At 50.8% G+C, this 17,319-nt stretch overlaps 1 protein-coding gene and 1 long non-coding RNA gene across 6 annotated transcripts in view; one reads left to right on the plus strand and one right to left on the minus strand.

The window, feature by feature from the left end:
- Nucleotides 1–31: 31 nt before the first annotated feature.
- Nucleotides 32–17,319, plus strand: part of NUMBL (NUMB like endocytic adaptor protein) — a 26,187-nt gene continuing 8,899 nt past the window's right edge. Inside the window, exons 1-7 of one of the 4 annotated variants that reach the window (XM_025424949.3) lie at nt 32–239; nt 3,745–3,829; nt 5,506–5,645; nt 6,861–6,935; nt 7,021–7,095; nt 8,051–8,191; nt 16,543–16,732. In XM_025424949.3, the coding sequence (XP_025280734.3) occupies nt 216–239; nt 3,745–3,829; nt 5,506–5,645; nt 6,861–6,935; nt 7,021–7,095; nt 8,051–8,191; nt 16,543–16,732 (730 nt within the window). In that variant the 5' untranslated portion in view covers nt 32–215. Of the gene's footprint in view, nt 240–1,074; nt 1,094–3,744; nt 3,830–5,505; nt 5,646–6,860; nt 6,936–7,020; nt 7,096–8,050; nt 8,192–16,542; nt 16,733–17,319 lie in introns of those variants that run through there. The other 3 variants (XM_025424951.3, XM_025424950.3, XM_049095047.1) reach the window with 3 other exon arrangements.
- Nucleotides 12,382–17,319, minus strand: part of LOC112645452 (uncharacterized) — a 24,647-nt gene continuing 19,709 nt past the window's right edge. For both annotated transcript variants that reach the window (XR_007402726.1, XR_007402727.1), the window contains exon 5: nt 12,382–17,064. This is a non-coding gene — a long non-coding RNA (uncharacterized LOC112645452). The remainder of the gene's footprint in view (nt 17,065–17,319) is intronic.

Consider the following 17,319-nt stretch of genomic DNA (forward strand, 5'->3'; position numbering starts at 1 on the left):
GGGAGCCGAGGCGGGAGGGGCGCTCCCCCGCCCCCGGAACGGAATCCTCCGGGGAGCGGAGCAGGCTCGCGCGCGTGCATCCCGCACCATCCCCCGGCCCCCGGCCCGGCCCGCGTCAGATCGAGCTGCCGCCGCCGCCGCCGCCGCCGCAGCAGCAGCGCTCGGGGATCCGGGCCCAGCCGGGGCCGCGGGAGGCGGGGGCGCCCGGGCCCTGGATGTCCCGCAGCGCGGCGGCCAGCGTGAGAAGGGCGGGAGAGGGGGACTCGGGTGGGGGGCGGCGCCGCTGCTGATGTGGCGGAGGGTGGGAGGCGGCCGCGGCGCCCGGATGGAGCTAGGGTGCCAAGGCTGGGGAGGGTGGGCCCGGGTGGGGGTCCAGAACGGGTCCCCACCAAGCAAAAGCTTGAGAGACGGGGGTCCGGGGCACAGGCCCCCTCTTGCCCAGGCCCTGGAGATAGGGCTCGTGGATGTAGACCTGGCCCTCAAAAAAATCAAGGACAGGGGGACAGATTCTAGGTACAACTCCCTGGGCAAGGTTTTGGGGATAGGGGTCCAGGACACAACCCCCACATCAAGCCAAGGCCTCCAGGAGGCCATTCCAGAGCAGACGCAATCCCTACCCCTCCCTGCCTGAGGTGGTCTCTGAGCACAGCCCTCTAGACAAGGTCTTGAGGATGGGGTCCCTGGGCACAGCTTCCCCACCAAGCCAAGGCCAGGGTGGGGGGATTCCGGGCATAGTCTGTGCCCAGGCCTCAGAGACGTCCTGGCCACAGCATCTCCCCCAGTCCTTGGGCGGTGTCCCAGGGATAGCCCCTTCTCGAAGCAAGGTCCCTGTGCCTGGGACTTCACCCCCCCACCCAGCCTGAATAAAATAGGGAAATTTCAGGCAACCCCCAAAGGCTTGTCAAGTGTCCCTGGGGCTGCCCAGCTGCCTGGGAGCGCCCCCCTCCCCCCACAGACAATGCGCCGCCTCCCCCTCCTGGGTATGGCCCCCCAGGCTCCACCATTCAGGCTGGGGGTGGGGGGTGGCTCCCCAGGGATGGAGCGAAGCCCTATCTGTCTGCAGCGTCTGCGGGTGTCGGCGGCTTTGTGTGTGGTACCTGGGGGGAAGGGGGGAAGCAAGCGATGGGGAGGTGGCTAGGAGTGTGACCCGGTGTTTATGTGACTGTGGCTCTGTGTGCGCGCTCATGTGTGCTGGAGCTGAGGAATCCTGTGCGTGTGTTTTGTGCTTGTGGTTGTGTCTAATAATGCGTGCGATTGTGTCTGTATGTGACCCTAGCATTTGTGTGACTATATGTGTGTGTGACAGCTGCTCCTTGTGCAGAACCCTGTACTTTTTAGTCTGTATTTGAGTGTGTGTGTGCATGGTTGTGACTGTGTGGTTGTGTCTGTGATTACACCTTTTGTGACCCTGGCATGTGCTTCGGTAACTATATCTGGATTGTGACAGTGTGTGTGTTGGGTTTGGGGTTGGGCAAGTGTGTGGCTGACACTCTATAGGTGGAGTTGGGACTGTGTATGTAGAGTTGTGTCTCTGACTCTATGTCCATGTGCCTCTCTCCTAATGACTTGTGAATGTTTGTGGTTGCGTCTCTAACTGATTGTATATGTGGGTCACACATGTCTGTATGACACACAACTGTCCCTGCAACTCTGGGTAGTGCCTGCCATTGCATATGGAGTCACATTGTGCCTGGTTGTGTGATGGCACTGTGACTTGTATGACAGTAGTTGTGTGTTCACGACCACATCTAGGTACGTGACCAGGTATAAATGTCTCCATCTAGCTCTGTGTTTTGATACTAAGTGACTGTGCGGTTTTATAGTTGTGTCTGTGTGTGGTTTGGGTTAAATATCAGAGTAGGGGTCTGAACCCCTGACTGATTATTTTAGAGGGTTATTTCATCGCGTGTGACTCAAGCTCTAGTTGTGTTTATGTGAGATGGCACCAGGTAACTGTGTTGTGGGGGTGGGGGTATGTGTGATTGTGGCTTCTATATTTGTGCTTGACCTGCATGTCTGTGACCCTGGGTGAATATATGTACTTGTGTCTGTGTCATGGCCTATGAGAGTGTGTGTGTCTATAGCCGTGTGGCTGCCTGGTGTGTGTGTGTGTGTGTGTGTGTGTGTGTCCCTATGTGCACGATGGGCTGCATGTGTTTCCATCTGTGTGATTTGGTGACGGGGTGACTATCCTGACTGCGTATATGGCTCTACCAGGAACCGTGTCTTCTGTGTAAACGCAGCTAGAAATTCTCTGTGACATAGAAACTGTGTGCTGATGTCTCTCTGTGAGATACTGTGTGTCTGTCCACATGGGACTGTGATTGTACGTGGCCACATGCTTATCCCTGTGACCTGTGCATTTGCATGAGAAAAGACTATGTGTTTGCAGTGGGGTGACGTGGTGCCGCCAGGTATGGGACATTGGGTGACTGTATAATGGCCATGGTGTATGGCTGGGTAATGTGGACACTGATGCTGTGTGACTTCACACACACAGCCATTTCTGAAATGGTGTATGGCTGTGACTCTGAGCCAGCAACCGTCTGGCTGTACCTGAGTGTGGCCATCCTTAGGGACAGTTGTCTCTGGGTGGTTCTGTGCACGTCTTCAGTGTGCGTGCCTGTTTCTCTATAACTCATAGGCCACGGCCATCTGTATCCCTGGTGATTGGTTAGGGGAGACTATCCATGTAAGTGTGGCTGATACTGTGACCACATGTGTGTCCCCATGACTGGGTGTGTGTGACTGTGACAGCATGTGACCAAAACAGTGTGTTGGTGTGGCTGCTATGGTTGGGGCTGAGTATCCACGTGCAGCCTTGTGCCTGGAGATGATTAAGCACATGTGGCTGTGACCGGGTGTGGCAGCGTGGAACCAAATGTGTGTCGGTGTCGTCTGCATGCACCCATGACCAGATGTCAACATACACCAGTGGAGCTGTGTGTGACAAGTGTGTGTGGCTGTGACTGTGTCTGTGTGTGACTCTGTGCTGGTGGGCGACCTCTGACTTGGGGAGGTGACATTCTAGGTGTGATTCTAGGTGCTGCGACAGGAGTACCTTGGGCAGGGGCCTGGGGAAACATCATTGGGAGCGGTTGTACGCGTGTCGCTCTGGCGGGTGTGCCTGGACCCAGCTCTGGGTATGTGGAGAAAATAGAAGTGACCAAATACCCAGTAGCTGATGTGACCAGATGTTTGTGGCAGTGCCTAACGGGGCTGGGACTTGGTATTCAAGCGGACAAATGCCTGTGTCTGTGAACATGGATATGTGACCAGGTGGTTATAGTGGCTGCCACTGTGGATGTGTATCTGTGTGATCTGGTGTGTGCAGCTGTGGTGGTGTCTGTGTATAACCACACGTGCAAAGCTGTGACCAGGTGCCAGGGACAACTGTAGACATGAGCCACGTGCATGCATGCATGTGACTGTATGTTTCTGTGGAGCCTGGACAAGTGTCTAGAGGTCAAGGCCACTCCCTCCTCCCACCATCCCCTTGGGTACTGAGGACCTCCTGAGGCCAGGGCATCCCCACACATGTGCCAGGAAACACACCTACTCATTCCTGGGCCCCTGCTACCAGGTGGCTGGTCTCCCTAGTAACAGTTGCTATGACAACCGGGGCTCTCCCCAGGGAGCCTGAGATGGAGGGGGGTGTTGGCTGTTGGCCAAAGAGGGGGTGAAGTAGGGGACTGAGCCCCAACCCAAGCCAGTTTCTCACCTTCTCCTCCCTTCCTTGGGCAGGGCGGACCCAGGAGGCCTGAGCAGCATCTGCCCCCAGCCCCCTGTGGGGCCCCGGGGCCCCCCGAAACCTCCAGGACGGAGCCAGGTGAGTGACCAGCTGGGGCCAAGGCAAGGGCTGAGTGAGTGCGTGGGTCTGCCCAGGACGACGAGAGGAACTGTCCCTGTGCTCACACAGGCTTAATCACACTCACGAGGGGATGCCCTCAAACATCTTCCCTGCACACTCAGTGACCATCAGTCACAGATAATACGTGTGAACACACTCTCACAGACACAATCTCATGTTCTCACACATCTGCCCAGACACTTGGCTGCATATACAAACCCTCAGAACAACGCTCATGAACTCACACTCTGGACAACAACCACATGTTCTGACATAGACACATCCTCTCAAACAAAAGCCACAGCCACACAGCCTCACCTCCAACAGTGGCATGGGCTCTTGGGTAACGCACCATCACGTACTGTCATAGGTGACAGCCATGAAAGACAATAGCCACACCCTCACACAGATGCACAGCCTCAAAGACAACAGCTTTACCCTCAGACACAACCTCATAGCCAATGTTCCCTGACACACATTCCACAACTACTCTCACACTTGGATACTCTTCAGCAGCAACTGTCAGGGACCTTCACTTATAGACAACAACCACACTCTTGGATACAGACCCCCTCACAGACAGCATTCCCAGACACACACTTTTACAGACAACCATTCTCAGACTTGTGTCCTTCTGTACATACAGTCTTCAGAAATACACACACTCATAGACAACTGTTGCATGCTCAGATCTAGACACTGTTCAGGAATATACCAATTGGGGATCCCTGGGTGGCGCAGCGGTTTGGCGCCTGCCTTTGGCCCAGGGCGCGATCCTGGAGACCCGGGATCGAATCCCATGTCGGGCTCCCGGTGCATGGAGCCTGCTTCTCCCTCTGCCTGTGTCTCTGCGCCTCTCTCTCTCTCTCTGTGACTATCATAAATAAATAAAAAAAAAATTAAAAAAAAAAAAAAAAGGAATATACCAATTGTACACACGCACACACACACACACACACACACACACAGAGTCCCTATCTGCTGGCGGTGCTCTATCCTGGTTGTCCCCTCATGCTCCTCCCAGGACTGTCAGTATGGCCTATCAATCAGTGGAGACTGTCTTAGTCAATGAAGACTGTTCCCATCTCCATTGTGGCCACCCCACTTCCCCCTCCTTCCTCTGATGGTCACAGGTGCACACTGCCCCAGGGGCTCCTGCCTTAGACTGGACGCGGTTGTCAGAGGGGCGTACCTCACGGAGATGAGCCCTCAGCCCCTATACCCTCTGGCTTGGGTTCTGGACCTCAATCCCTGGACTTTCTGAGTACCCCCCACATCAGCCCATGCAACTCCCAACTCTTGTGCTGACCGTCTCATCCCCTGACCTCTTACCCCTAAAAACCCGTGTCCCCTATGCCTTCTAACCCCTGTGCACTGTCCTATGTCTTGACTTCCCATTAGTTTAGATCCTCCTACCTCTTGACTGTCACATTCCCAGTCTCCAGGCCGCTAAAAACTGTGATCCCTCCCAGACCTCCAGGCACCTTTGCCCCAACTTTTTCTTCTGGATCCCCACCGCCGACTCTGGCATTTCCCTGCCTGCCCTTGCCCCCTTTCCCAGGTATCCCCCGACTGCCATGTGCTCTGGCCCAGTGACCTCTCCTAACCCTGTAACCCAAATCCCACGTTATCTGGCCCCTGTCCTGTGTTACCAGAAGGGGCGGGCACCATGAATAAGTTACGGCAGAGCCTGCGGCGGCGGAAACCAGCCTACGTGCCCGAGGCGTCGCGCCCCCACCAGTGGCAAGCGGACGAGGACGCGGTGCGCAAGGGCACGTGCAGCTTCCCGGTCAGGGTGAGTGGGCGGGGCTTGAGCGGGCGGGGGCGGGGCTTGGGGCGGGGCTTGGGGAGGGGCACCGGCTTCCGCTGTGTGCTTGCGGGTCCCTGGTGCCGGGCCAGGTGGCTGAGGCCACGTTCTGTGTGGAGGAGACGTCACATTCCCAAAGAACCGTGGATCCTGCTGGAGCAGGACCCCACGCCCTGGGCCCTTCAAAGGTGGGATCAAAAGCCAACACAAGGGGCTGCTCGGGTGGCTCAGCGGTTTAGCGCCGCCCTCAGTCCAGGCCGTGAGCCTGGAGTCCCGGGATCGAGTCCCGCGTCGGGCTCCCTGCATGGAGCCTGCTTCACCCTCTGCCTCTCTCTGTGTGTCTCTCTCATGAATAAATAGATTAAAATCTTTAGAAAGCAAAACAACAACAAAAAAACCCCAACACACATTCTCCTGTACCCGGTTATCTTTCTCCTGGAGTCACCCTATTCTGCAGGAGCTCACAACTTCCAAAAGGTACTGGAGGGTCACAAAAGTCTGTAGCATTTGGACACCTCTCTACTGTTCAGTCCCATCTGGTTAAAACCACCACGCCTCTTTACAACACATGCTGCACTTCCGTGAGGGAGACAGCAAGATTCAGGTTCAAATCCCAACACTGCCCCTGCCTGGCTGAGTGAGTGACCTCAGCGGATGGTCACAACCCCTCCATTTTTTGTGTGTTTTTTTTTTCTCCTTCCCCCAGAAGCATGCATAGAGCATGAAGGGGTCCATCTGGAGGTGTGGGAAATGCTGGTGGGGCTGAGGCAGGGAAGGCAGCCAGTAAAGGGTGTGTCACTGGCCTGCAGCTATGGATACTGGAACTTGGTGCCCCTGGGGAAAATGCTGGCAAATGAGCCATCACACCCACGGGGTGAGCGAGCTGGGGTGAGCATCCCTCAGTTCCCCCTAGTCATTGATGGGCCAGTCCTGAGGCCCAGAGATGCACTGATGCCCAGAAGGAAGAAAGTAATGAGTTAAGGCCCAGGAAGAGAGGCAAGATGGGAATCAGTACTACTCGCTTGCTTCAGTGTCCCCATCTGTATATCAGAGTCCCTACCTCACAGAGCTGAGGCGCAGAGTGAATGAATATGTATCATGGGCTAGGGACCTTGTGTGACCCATCGCAGCTGCTCCGGGGACACTGGGAAGGTATTGATTACCATGCTTATTTTCTGTCCTCCCATCTCCTCCCCCGCCAAGTACCTGGGCCATGTGGAGGTGGAGGAGTCCCGGGGGATGCATGTGTGTGAAGATGCTGTGAAGAAGCTGAAGGCGGTGAGTGAGGGGTGAGGCTGGGAGGGGCTCAGACCAGAAGAGGCAGCCTTCTGACCAGGCCCTGTGTCCTCCTCCTCCATCCCAGATGGGCCGGAAGTCCGTGAAGTCTGTCCTTTGGGTGTCGGCTGATGGGCTCCGAGTGGTGGATGACAAGACCAAGGTAGGAGGCCTGTGGGGGGTGGGAGGTGGCACCAGCGGGCCCCTCTCTAACCCCTTGCTTGAATTGGGGGTCAGGACGCCTTCTCACCCACCTCCAGGATGTCCCTCCCTCCCAGGCCTCCTAGATTGTGTGCTCCTGCAACATCTTGGCACACCTCGTAGTCACAATTCAGAAGTGCGTCCTGCAGTTATTATGAGCTGGCACAGATAGTGGGTGAGAGCACAGGCTGTGGAGCAGCTGCCTTAGCTCAGATCCCAGCTCACCCACAGATCTGCTGGGTGACCCAGAGTATGAGACTTAACCCCTCCATGCCTCAGTTGCCTCATCTGTAAAATGTGGATAAACATGGACTCTCCCCATAAATGAGAAGGTACATTCACGCCATGTAACACTGCCAGGTGCAGCTTAAGTGCTCAGATCAGTAGATGTTGCTGTTCTGTGTTTATTGTCGGGGTGCCCGGCCAGCAGGGAGCATCATGCGGCCCGGATCTGAGTAGCTATTTGCTCACCATTGATTTCCCCGCCCAGAGACTGCCCAAGGAGGCAGCAGCACAGGACAAGAGTTAGGTTAACAACTAAACAGGATTGACAACTTTGCACAGGCAGTTCCCTCACCCCGAAAGACTGTTCCCTGCCTTTTTGCCTAGTTAATACCTCTTCCAGGAAGCTCTAGCCATCTCCTCACCAGGTTGAGTCAGGCACCTCTTGTGGCTCCCACGGGTCCCTGTGCCTCCCCCACTTCTGGGCCTGACCCCGTGCCTGTGCCTCTCTGCTGATGGGCCTGATTCGCACACTAACCCAGAAGCCCCATGTGAGCAGGACCCACTGCTGTTTCAGTGAGTCAGGGTCCCCACCCCATTCAGGACAGGACAGAGAGCAGACACTAAGGGAGTCCTGGATGAATCCGTGAAAGATAAGTCAAGTCCCTTTCCTGGTTTCCCCGGCCACCTCCCAGGACCTGCTGGTAGACCAGACCATCGAAAAGGTCTCTTTTTGTGCCCCTGACCGCAACCTCGACAAGGCTTTCTCCTACATCTGCCGTGATGGGACCACCCGTCGCTGGATCTGCCACTGTTTCCTGGCACTCAAGGACTCTGTGAGTATCACCAAAGCCGGGAGGAAGCTGGCTGACTCTTCTGTCCTGCGGGGTTGGGCCAGCCACTCACCTCTCCTCTCTGTGCCCTGTGTCCTCACAGCTCCTACTTAGGGTCACGGGGAAGCTTGAGTGGGTTAATACAAAGTATTTGGAACGATGGCTGGCACATCAAAAGCGCTCAGGAAAACATTAATTATCATCCTCCTCATTTTCCATACACAGCTTTTTTTTTTTTAAGATTTTATTTATTTATGCATGAGAGACACAGAGAGAGACAGAGAGGGGCAGAGACACAGGCAGAGGGAGAGGCAGGCTCCATGCAGGGAGACTGATGTGGGACTCGATCCTGGGTCTCCAGGATCATGCCCTGGGCTGAAGGCGGCGCTGAACTGCTGAGCTACCCAAGCTGCCCTCCATACATAGTTCTACATGTTTCTCTTATTTTTCTTTTTTATGAGGGTCATTATGCGTATAGTAATATGCAGAGGTAGTCTGGGCACAGCTCTATAAATTCTTATATAAAAATCCCACCTGGGTCAAGTTGTAGACTTTTCTGCCCCCAGCCGGCTCTCTCAGGCCCTTCTCAGTGATACCCCCAGGGTACCCATTCTTTTTTTAGCCTCGATTCACTATGTCTGTGGTTCTTTACATTTGGGGCATCAAGGTCCCCTCTGAGAATCTGATGAAAGCCATAAATGGCCTGTCTTCTCAGAAACATTCTCATAGTTAGAATTCTGAGGCTGTGGGATAACTGCGTGGCTCAGTGGTTGAGCATCTGCCTTCAGCTCAGGGCGTGATCCCAGAGTCCCAGGATCGAGTCCCATGTCGGGCCCCCTGCAGGAGTCTGCTTCTCCCTCTGCCTCTGTCTCTGCCTCTCTCTCCATGTTCTCATGAATAAATAAATAAAATCTTTAAAAAAAAGGATTCTGAGGCTGTGACAGAAAGCCCACAGCTGCCAGTCATTTCAGTGAGATAGAAGACTGTTCCTGTTTCATGTGAAAGACATCCAGAGGCAGGCAGTGCAGGATCAGTGTGGCTCCTCTCTGCTCATCGAGAGCTGCAGCTCCTTTACCTTGTTGCCAAACTGGAGTGTGGTCTTCACTCCATCATCCAAAATGGGTGCACATGCTCCAGCCATCACATCTTCATTCCAGCTACATACAAGAGGGAGGCATGAAGAGCCATGTAACAATAATATCCCACTGGCCAGAACGTAGTCCATGGACATCGCTTGTTGCAAAAAATGTTGGAAAATATCTTTATTCTATCCTATCCTTTGGACCCTGACATCAGACCTCATTCAACTTGGTAGGAAGGCACAGTCTCAGCTCCCTGCCTCAGCCAGTGTTTCTTGGTGGCTGGGAACAGAAACCAGTCTGGCTAACTTAACTCCAAAATGTTATACAGGAGGGATCTCAGGAATCAAAGGGCAACCAGAGCATTAAGCAACAGAAAGGTCAGGGAGCTCAGCAGCCTGGAGATGCCACACGAGGGGACAGGTCCCCTCTTCACTGCTGCAGAGATAAATCCAGCCTCCCAGTGGCCCGGGTTAAAATTCTGACAAGAGGGCATGGGATTGGCCTGGCTGGGGGGTCAGGCCTCCCCTTAGTCTGGGGAGGGTAGAGCACACAGACTGACTTATTCAACATTGAAGAGGAGCTCCCCAAAGGGAATTTGGGGTGCTGTTATCAAAAGCAGGGGGAATGGGGATCCCTGGGTGGCGCAGCGGTTTGGCGCCTGCCTTTGGCCCAGGACGAGATCCTGGAGACCCGGGATCGGGTCCCACATCGGGCTCCCGGTGCATGGAGCCTGCTTCTCCCTCTGCCTGTGTCTCTGCCTCTCTCTCTCTCTGTGACTATCATGAATAAATAAATAAAATCTTTAAAAAAAAAAAAAAAAAAAAAAGCAGGGGGAATGGATGCTGGGCAGGTAAAACGACATGTGTCCTTCCCAGATTTTAACAGGATTCCGTCCTGTTTCAGGAATCCCCACCCCAAGAGCTCTGAACTCCCAAAACTGATCAGGACCTCCTACTTCCTCACTCATACACACAGTCTCAGACCTCAATCGGGGGTGGAAAACAAATGTGAGGGTGTCAGGATTGATTAGTCAGTTCTGATTAGTGCCCCCCAGGGGCTAGCATGGAGATGTTAGAAACCCAGAGCCCCTAGCAACGGCTTATTTCCTGAGCACAGCATGCTATACTGTATCAGTTATCTGTTGCTGCATAACAAATTGCTCCAACATTTAGTGGCTCAAAATGACAATCATTTATTATCTCTCAGGACTTTTGTAGGTCAGGAATTTGGACGAGGCTCAGCTGGGTAGAGCTGGATCCAGGGTCTCTTACGTTATTCCAATCTGATGGTGTCTGGAGCTGTAACCCCAGGAGACCGGCCAGATATCCCCACTCTTCATGTATCTTGGGACCTCTCTTCAAGGTCTCTCCAGCAAGGGGGGCTTCAGGAGAGCTGGACTGCCTACATAGTGGTGCCAGGGTTCCAAAGTGAGTTGGGAGAGAGACAGTGACAGAGCTCGCACCAGTAGGAAGCTGTGTCACCTGCGTGCACTTGGTCTTGGAAACCACACAGCATTGCTTCTGTGGTTATTCTCTTGGTCTAGGCAGTCACAGAGGTCTTCCCAGGCTAAGGGGAGAGAACACAGACTCCACCTCTGACAGGGGAGTGACAAAATTCTGAAAGAGTGTGCGGTTGCCAGAAATTTGTTGCGGTTATTTTTGGAAGACACGCTGCCACATGGTCAGCGTGGATTCAGTGTCACACCACCTAGCTGTGGGACATTAGGCACAAGTGACTTTCCTCTCTGGGACTCAGTTTCCTCCCCCATGAAACGGGGGTGTTAGCAGTGGCTGCTCACAGGTGTGTCGCAGAAACCTGGAGAAAGTTCTACACAGAGTCCCCTAACACATGTTCAGTCACTAGGACCAGTTGCTATCATTTGAATAATTTTTTTTAAATTTTTATTTATTTATGATAGTCACAGAGAGAGAGAGAGAGGCGCAGAGACACAGGCAGAGGGAGAAGCAGGCTCCATGCACCGGGAGCCCGACGTGGGATTCGATCCCGGGTCTCCAGGATCGCGCCCTGGGCCAAAGGCAGGCGCCAAACCGCTGCGCCACCCAGGGATCCCAGTTGCTATCATTTGAAAAGTACTTGGGGGTGAGAATCAAAGCAAGAAAAGAGCAAGGCCATCCCCTCTGGGGCAAGAGTGTGACCTTCTCTGAATTCCCTTCCACTTCTGAGCCTCAGGTTTTAAACATTAAGCAGTAGAACTCCCAGGATTCCCCAAGTGTAACTTTATTTTTTGAGGTGCAATTCACACAAAATTCATCATATTAAAGCATACAATTCAGTGGCATTTAGTATGCTCTCAGCCTTGCTTGTTCATCACCTCTCTCTAGTTCCCAATATTCTCATCACGCCAGGAGCACCTGGGTGGCTCAATTGTTGAGCATCAGCCTTCGGCTCAGGTCGTGAGCCCGGGACCCTGGGATCGAGTCTTGCATCTGGCTCCCCGCAGGGAGCCTGCTTCTCCCTCTGCCTATGTCTCTGCCTCTCTCTGTGTGTCTTTCATGAATAAATAAATAAAAATCTTAAAAAAAAATTCTCATCACACCCCAAAGGGACCTCAGACCCATTAAGCCATCACTCCCTGTTCCCCACACCCTCCTCCCCAAGCCTGGCAACCACTAGTCTGTTATCTGTCTCTGTGGAGTTAACTCCTCTAGATAGTTCATACAAAATGAATCATACGGTATGTGGTCTTTTGCCACTGGCTTTTCAGTTAGCAAAATCTTTTCAAGGTTCACCCATGTCATAGCATGTCTCAGTACTCAGAGCTGAATAATAGTCCAGTGTGTGGCTGTATTACATTTTGTTTATCTTTTCATTTACTGATGGACATTTGGGTTTGTCTCTACCTTTTGGTTATTGTGAATAGCACTGCTATCGACATTGGTGTGCCAGTATTTGTTTGAATACGTATTTTTAATACTTTAGGGTCTAGACCTAGAAGCTAGATTGCTAGATCATATAGTAAATCTATAAGCTTTTTTGAGGAATTGAACTGTTCTCCACCACGGCTGCAGGAGTTTACATTCCCACTAGCAAAGTACAAGGGTTCCAATTTCTCCACATCCTGGCCAACACTTACTACTTTCCCCCTTTTCTTTTTCTTTTTTTTTTTTTTTTTGGAATTATAGCCACCCTAGTAGGGGTGAAGTGGTATTTCACTGTGGTTTTGATTTGTATTTCCCTGATGGCTCATGATGTTGAGCCTCTTTTTCTGTATTTATTGGCCATTTGTATATCTTCTTTGAAGAAATGTCTGTTCAAATCCTTTACCCATTTTTTAAAATTTTTATTTATTTATGATAGTCACAGAGAGAGAAAGAGAGAGAGGCAGAGACATAGGCAGAGGGAGAAGCAGGCTCCATGCACCGGGAGCCCGATGTGGGATTCGATCCCGGGTCTCCAGGATCGCGCCCTGGGCCAAAGGCAGGCGCCAAACTGCTGCGCCACCCAGGGATCCCCCTTTACCCATTTTTAATTTATTTTTTATTTTTTATTTTATTTATTTATTTTATTATTTATTTATTTATTTATTCATGAGAGACACACAGACAGAAAGAGGCAGAGACACAGGCAGAGTGAGAAGCAGGCCCCATGCAGGGAGCCTGATGCGGGACTCGATCCTGGGTCTCCAGGATCACACCCCGGGCCAAAGGCAGTGCTAAACCACGGAGCCACCCAGGCTGCCCTACCCATTTTTAAAATTGGGTTGTCCATTTATTGTTGAGTTGTAAGAACTTTTTATATATGCTGGATACTAGATTTTTATCAGTTATATGATTTGCAAACCCCCCCCCCCCATTTTATGGGTTATCTTTTCACTTTCTTGGTAGTATCTTTTGAAGTTAATTTTGATGAAGTTCAATTTCTCTATTTTTTTTGTTTGTTGTTGTTGTTTGTGCATTCGGTGTCATATCTAGGAATCCATTGTCAAATCTAAGGTTGAGAAGATTTACTCCATGTTTTATTCTAAGAGTTTTATAGTTTTAGCTCTTACATTTCAAAATGCCTTTTATCCATTCTGAGTTAATTTTTGTAAGTGATATGAAGTACAGGTCCAACTTCATTTTTTCCATGTGGATATCCAGTTGTCCCAGCACCATTTTTTAATAGGACTGTTCTTTCTCCATTGAATAGTTTTGGCACCCTTACTGAAATGGAAATCAATTGACCATAGATGTGTGGTCATCTCACAATGGCTCTCAATTCTATTTTATTGATTTATGTTATACTTATGGCAGTTTCACATTATTTTGATTACTGTAGCTTTGGAGTACTATTTTAGGTCAGAAAGTGTGAGTTCTTTTATTTTGCTCTTTTTCTGAATTACTCTGGCTGTTCTGGGTCCTTTGCAATTCCATGTGAATTTTAGGGTCACTTTTCTATTTCTGCAAGAGTCTGTTGGGATTTTGATAGGGATTGCATTGAATCTGTAGACCACTTTGGAAATATTGCTGTTAACAATATTAAATCTCCCAATCCATGAGCTGTATTTCCATTTATTTAGGTCTTCTTTAATTTCTTTCAACAAATAAATAAAATCTTAAAAAAAGAAAAGAAGATTTAAAAAGGAGCAGCCCAGCTGGCTCAGTGGTTTAGCGCAGCCTTCAGCCCAGAGCCTGATCCTGGAGACCCAGGATGGAGACCCACGTCAGGCTCCCTGCATGGAGCCTGCTTCTCTCTCTGCTTTATTTTTTTATTCATGAGAGACACAGAGAGAGAGAGGCAGAGACACAGGCAGAGGGAGAAGCAGGCACCATGCAGCGAGCCTGACGTGGGACTTGATCCAGGGTCCCCAGGATCACGCCCCCAGCTGAAGGCAGCGCTAAATCGCTGCGCCACCGGGGCTGCCCTTTTTTTTGTTTTTGTTTTTGTTTTAAGATTTTATTTATTCATGAGAGACACAGAGAGGCAAAGACACAGGCAGAGAGAGAAGGCTCCCTGCGGGGAGCCCCATGCAGGACTCAATCCTGGGACCTCGGGAAGACCTGAACCAAAGGCAGACACTCAACCACTAAGCCACCCAGGTGCCCCAAATAAAATCTTAAAAAAAAAAAAAAAAGATTTAATTTTTTTCAGCAGTGTTTGGTAGCTTTTGGCATAGGTGTCTTTCACTTCCTTGGTTAAATTTATTCCTAGCCATTTTGTTACTTCATTTCATTTTATTTATTTTTTTGAGACAGAGAGAGAAAGAGAGAGGGTGCACACGGCAGGGAGTGGGGGAGTGGGAGGGGCAGAGGGAAGGGGAGGGAGAGAATTTTAAGCAGGCTCCACACTCGGCACAGAGTCTGACACCGGGCTCGATCTCACGACCTTGAGATCATGATCTGAGCCAAAATCAAGAATCATATGCTTAACCAACTGAGCTACCCAGGCGCCCCCATTTTACTATTTTAGATGCTATTGTAAATGAAATTGTTGTAACTTCATTTCTGGATTGTCTGTTGTCAGTGTAGATAGGTATAACTGATTTTTCTGTTGATCTTAGATCTTGCAACTTTGTCAATTTCATTTATTACCACTAGTAGTTCCTTTGAGGATTCTTTTTTTAAAAATATTTTATTTATTTGACACAGAGAGAGCAAGCAAGCAAGCACAAGCAGGGAGAGCAGCAGACGGAGAGGGACAAGCAGGCTCCCTGCTGACATGGGGCTCAATCCCAGGACCCTGGGATCATGACCTGAGCCTAAAGCAGATGCTTAACTGACTGAGCCATGCAGGTGCCCCTCCTTTCTGGATTCTTTACGATTTTCTATCTATAAGACTATGATTATGTTATTTGCAAATAGAGATGTTATTACTTCTCCCTTTCCAATTTGTATGCCTTTATTTAGTTTTCTTGTTTTAATTACTCTAGCGAGAACTTCCGGTACAGAATAGAAGTGATGAAAATGAGCATCCTTATCTTGTTCCTTTTCTTAGGGAAAGGCTTCCACTCCTTCACCATAGAGTATGATGTTAGCCATGAGTTTTTTTTTTATCAACTTCTTTATCACATTGAGGAAGTTCCCTTCTATTCCATATTTGCTAAACTTTCTTTTATCATGAAAGGGAGCTGGATTTTGTCAAGTACTTTTTTGGCATTCGTGAAGATGATCGTGTGGCTTTTTTTCCATCTTTCTGTTAATGTGGCATATAACAACTGATTGATTCTCATATGTTGAGCCAACCTTGCATTCCTGGGATAAATCTCACTTGATTATGGTGCATAACCCTTTTCCTGTGCTGGTGAGTTCAGCTTGTATTTTGTTGAGGACTTTTGTCTCCAAGTTTCTCTTTAAAAGGTGGCTGAGCATCTTGGTAGGAAACAGAAGCCAGATTTGGGGCTCGATCCCAGGATCCTGGGATGGTGACCTGAGCCAAAGCCAGCTGCTTAACTGACTGAGCCACCCAGGTGCTCCAAATTTACCTAATTCTTGCAACAACCCTGTTAAGTGAAGTTGTTAGGGCCCACATTTTACAAGAAGGCTTAGGCACCAAGAGGCAAAGTGGATTTCTGGAGAACACACAGCTGGGGAGTAGTGGCCAGCATCAGTGTGACCTTGGATCCTCTGAAGTAGGCACTCAAGAAGAAACAGGTGCCGCTGTTTTCATCCCCAGCATTTTATAACAAATGTTTTCAAGCACGCAGCAAAGCCGACTTGTACAGTAACCAGTCACCTGCATGCCCACCGCCCTGCTCCTGCCATTAGGTTTGTCTGCACTTACTCTGTCAGTTATCTGTCCATCTCACTTTTGATGCATTTCTGAGTTGCAGATATCAGATGTTTCCCCCAGACATTTCAGTGTGCATACCATGAAGTAGAATTAATCCGCTTCAGCTCATTTTCTTTCAAGTTAAAATAAGTGCCATGCGCAGACCCACGTATGTTAACAACTGCATATCTCCGTGTAACCCCAGCCCCCATCAAGACCTAGAACATTACCTGCACCCCAGCCAGCCCCCTGCCCCTTCCTCGTTAGTCCCCACCCCCACCCACTAAGAAACAGCCACTCCTCCGACTTTCTTCACCATAGATTTGTTTTGCTGCTTCTAGAACTTCATACAAATGGAGCCATACAGCACTGCCCTCTTGTTTCTGGCTTTTTTCACTCCAAGCTGTCATTTGTTTGCTTCCTGATGCACACTGAGGCCCAGCCGTGGGGGTGGGGGACTTGTCTAGGATCACCCAACATTGAGCTGCTGGCACCCAGGGCTTCTGGCGTCCGGCCTGCATGACACAGCCTCTCCAAACCCAGCCTGACCTCTTCTTCCCACAGGGCGAGAGGCTGAGCCACGCTGTGGGCTGTGCCTTCGCGGCCTGCCTGGAGCGGAAACAGCGCCGGGAGAAGGAATGTGGGGTCACAGCCGCCTTCGATGCCAGCCGCACCAGCTTCGCCCGTGAGGGCTCCTTCCGTCTGTCGGGGGGTGGGCGGCCCACTGAGCGAGAGGCGCCCGAGAAAAAGAAAGGTGGGTGCGACCCAGAGGGCAGGGCTGGGCACAGAGCGAGCGGCCCCCGGCGGGACTGGAGATCCTGTCTAGGAAGAGAGGTGCAGAGACACGGGGACTGGGCAGCTTACAAAGCAGAGCACCAGGCACGAGGTTGGATTATAGTTTATAAAGCTCACTTCGGTGTGAGGAGTTCTTTGGGGAATATTCTGCAGGCCGCAGATCACAGCAGAGCTCACCAGAGCTTCATTATCTGCTAACTCAGGGAGGCTGGGAGGCTGGGAGGCATTTCGGATTGTGCATCCAGGCCAGTTAAGGGCTTGTGAAGGCAGCTTGGTGGATTGTGGCTGGTGCTGAAAAGAATGGAATAGGAAGGAATAGAAAATATCAGATTAGCTGAATGTAGTAAAGGTAAGTGTAGTTTACTGGTACTTTTATTTCAGCGTATGTATGTGCGTGTGCATATGTCAGTGGGCAGTGGGGGACAGGTTACTATGTAAGACGGATTTCTTACTCTGGGTTGCCATCAAGAAAAATTCTAAGTAACATTCTAGGTAAGTGGCAAGTGCTATGTAAGTTCTAAAACAGTGTGTTTATTTTATTATTAT

This window comes from Canis lupus, chromosome 1 (assembly GCF_003254725.2).
Source record: "Canis lupus dingo isolate Sandy chromosome 1, ASM325472v2, whole genome shotgun sequence".
NCBI classification, from domain to species: domain Eukaryota; kingdom Metazoa; phylum Chordata; class Mammalia; order Carnivora; family Canidae; genus Canis; species Canis lupus.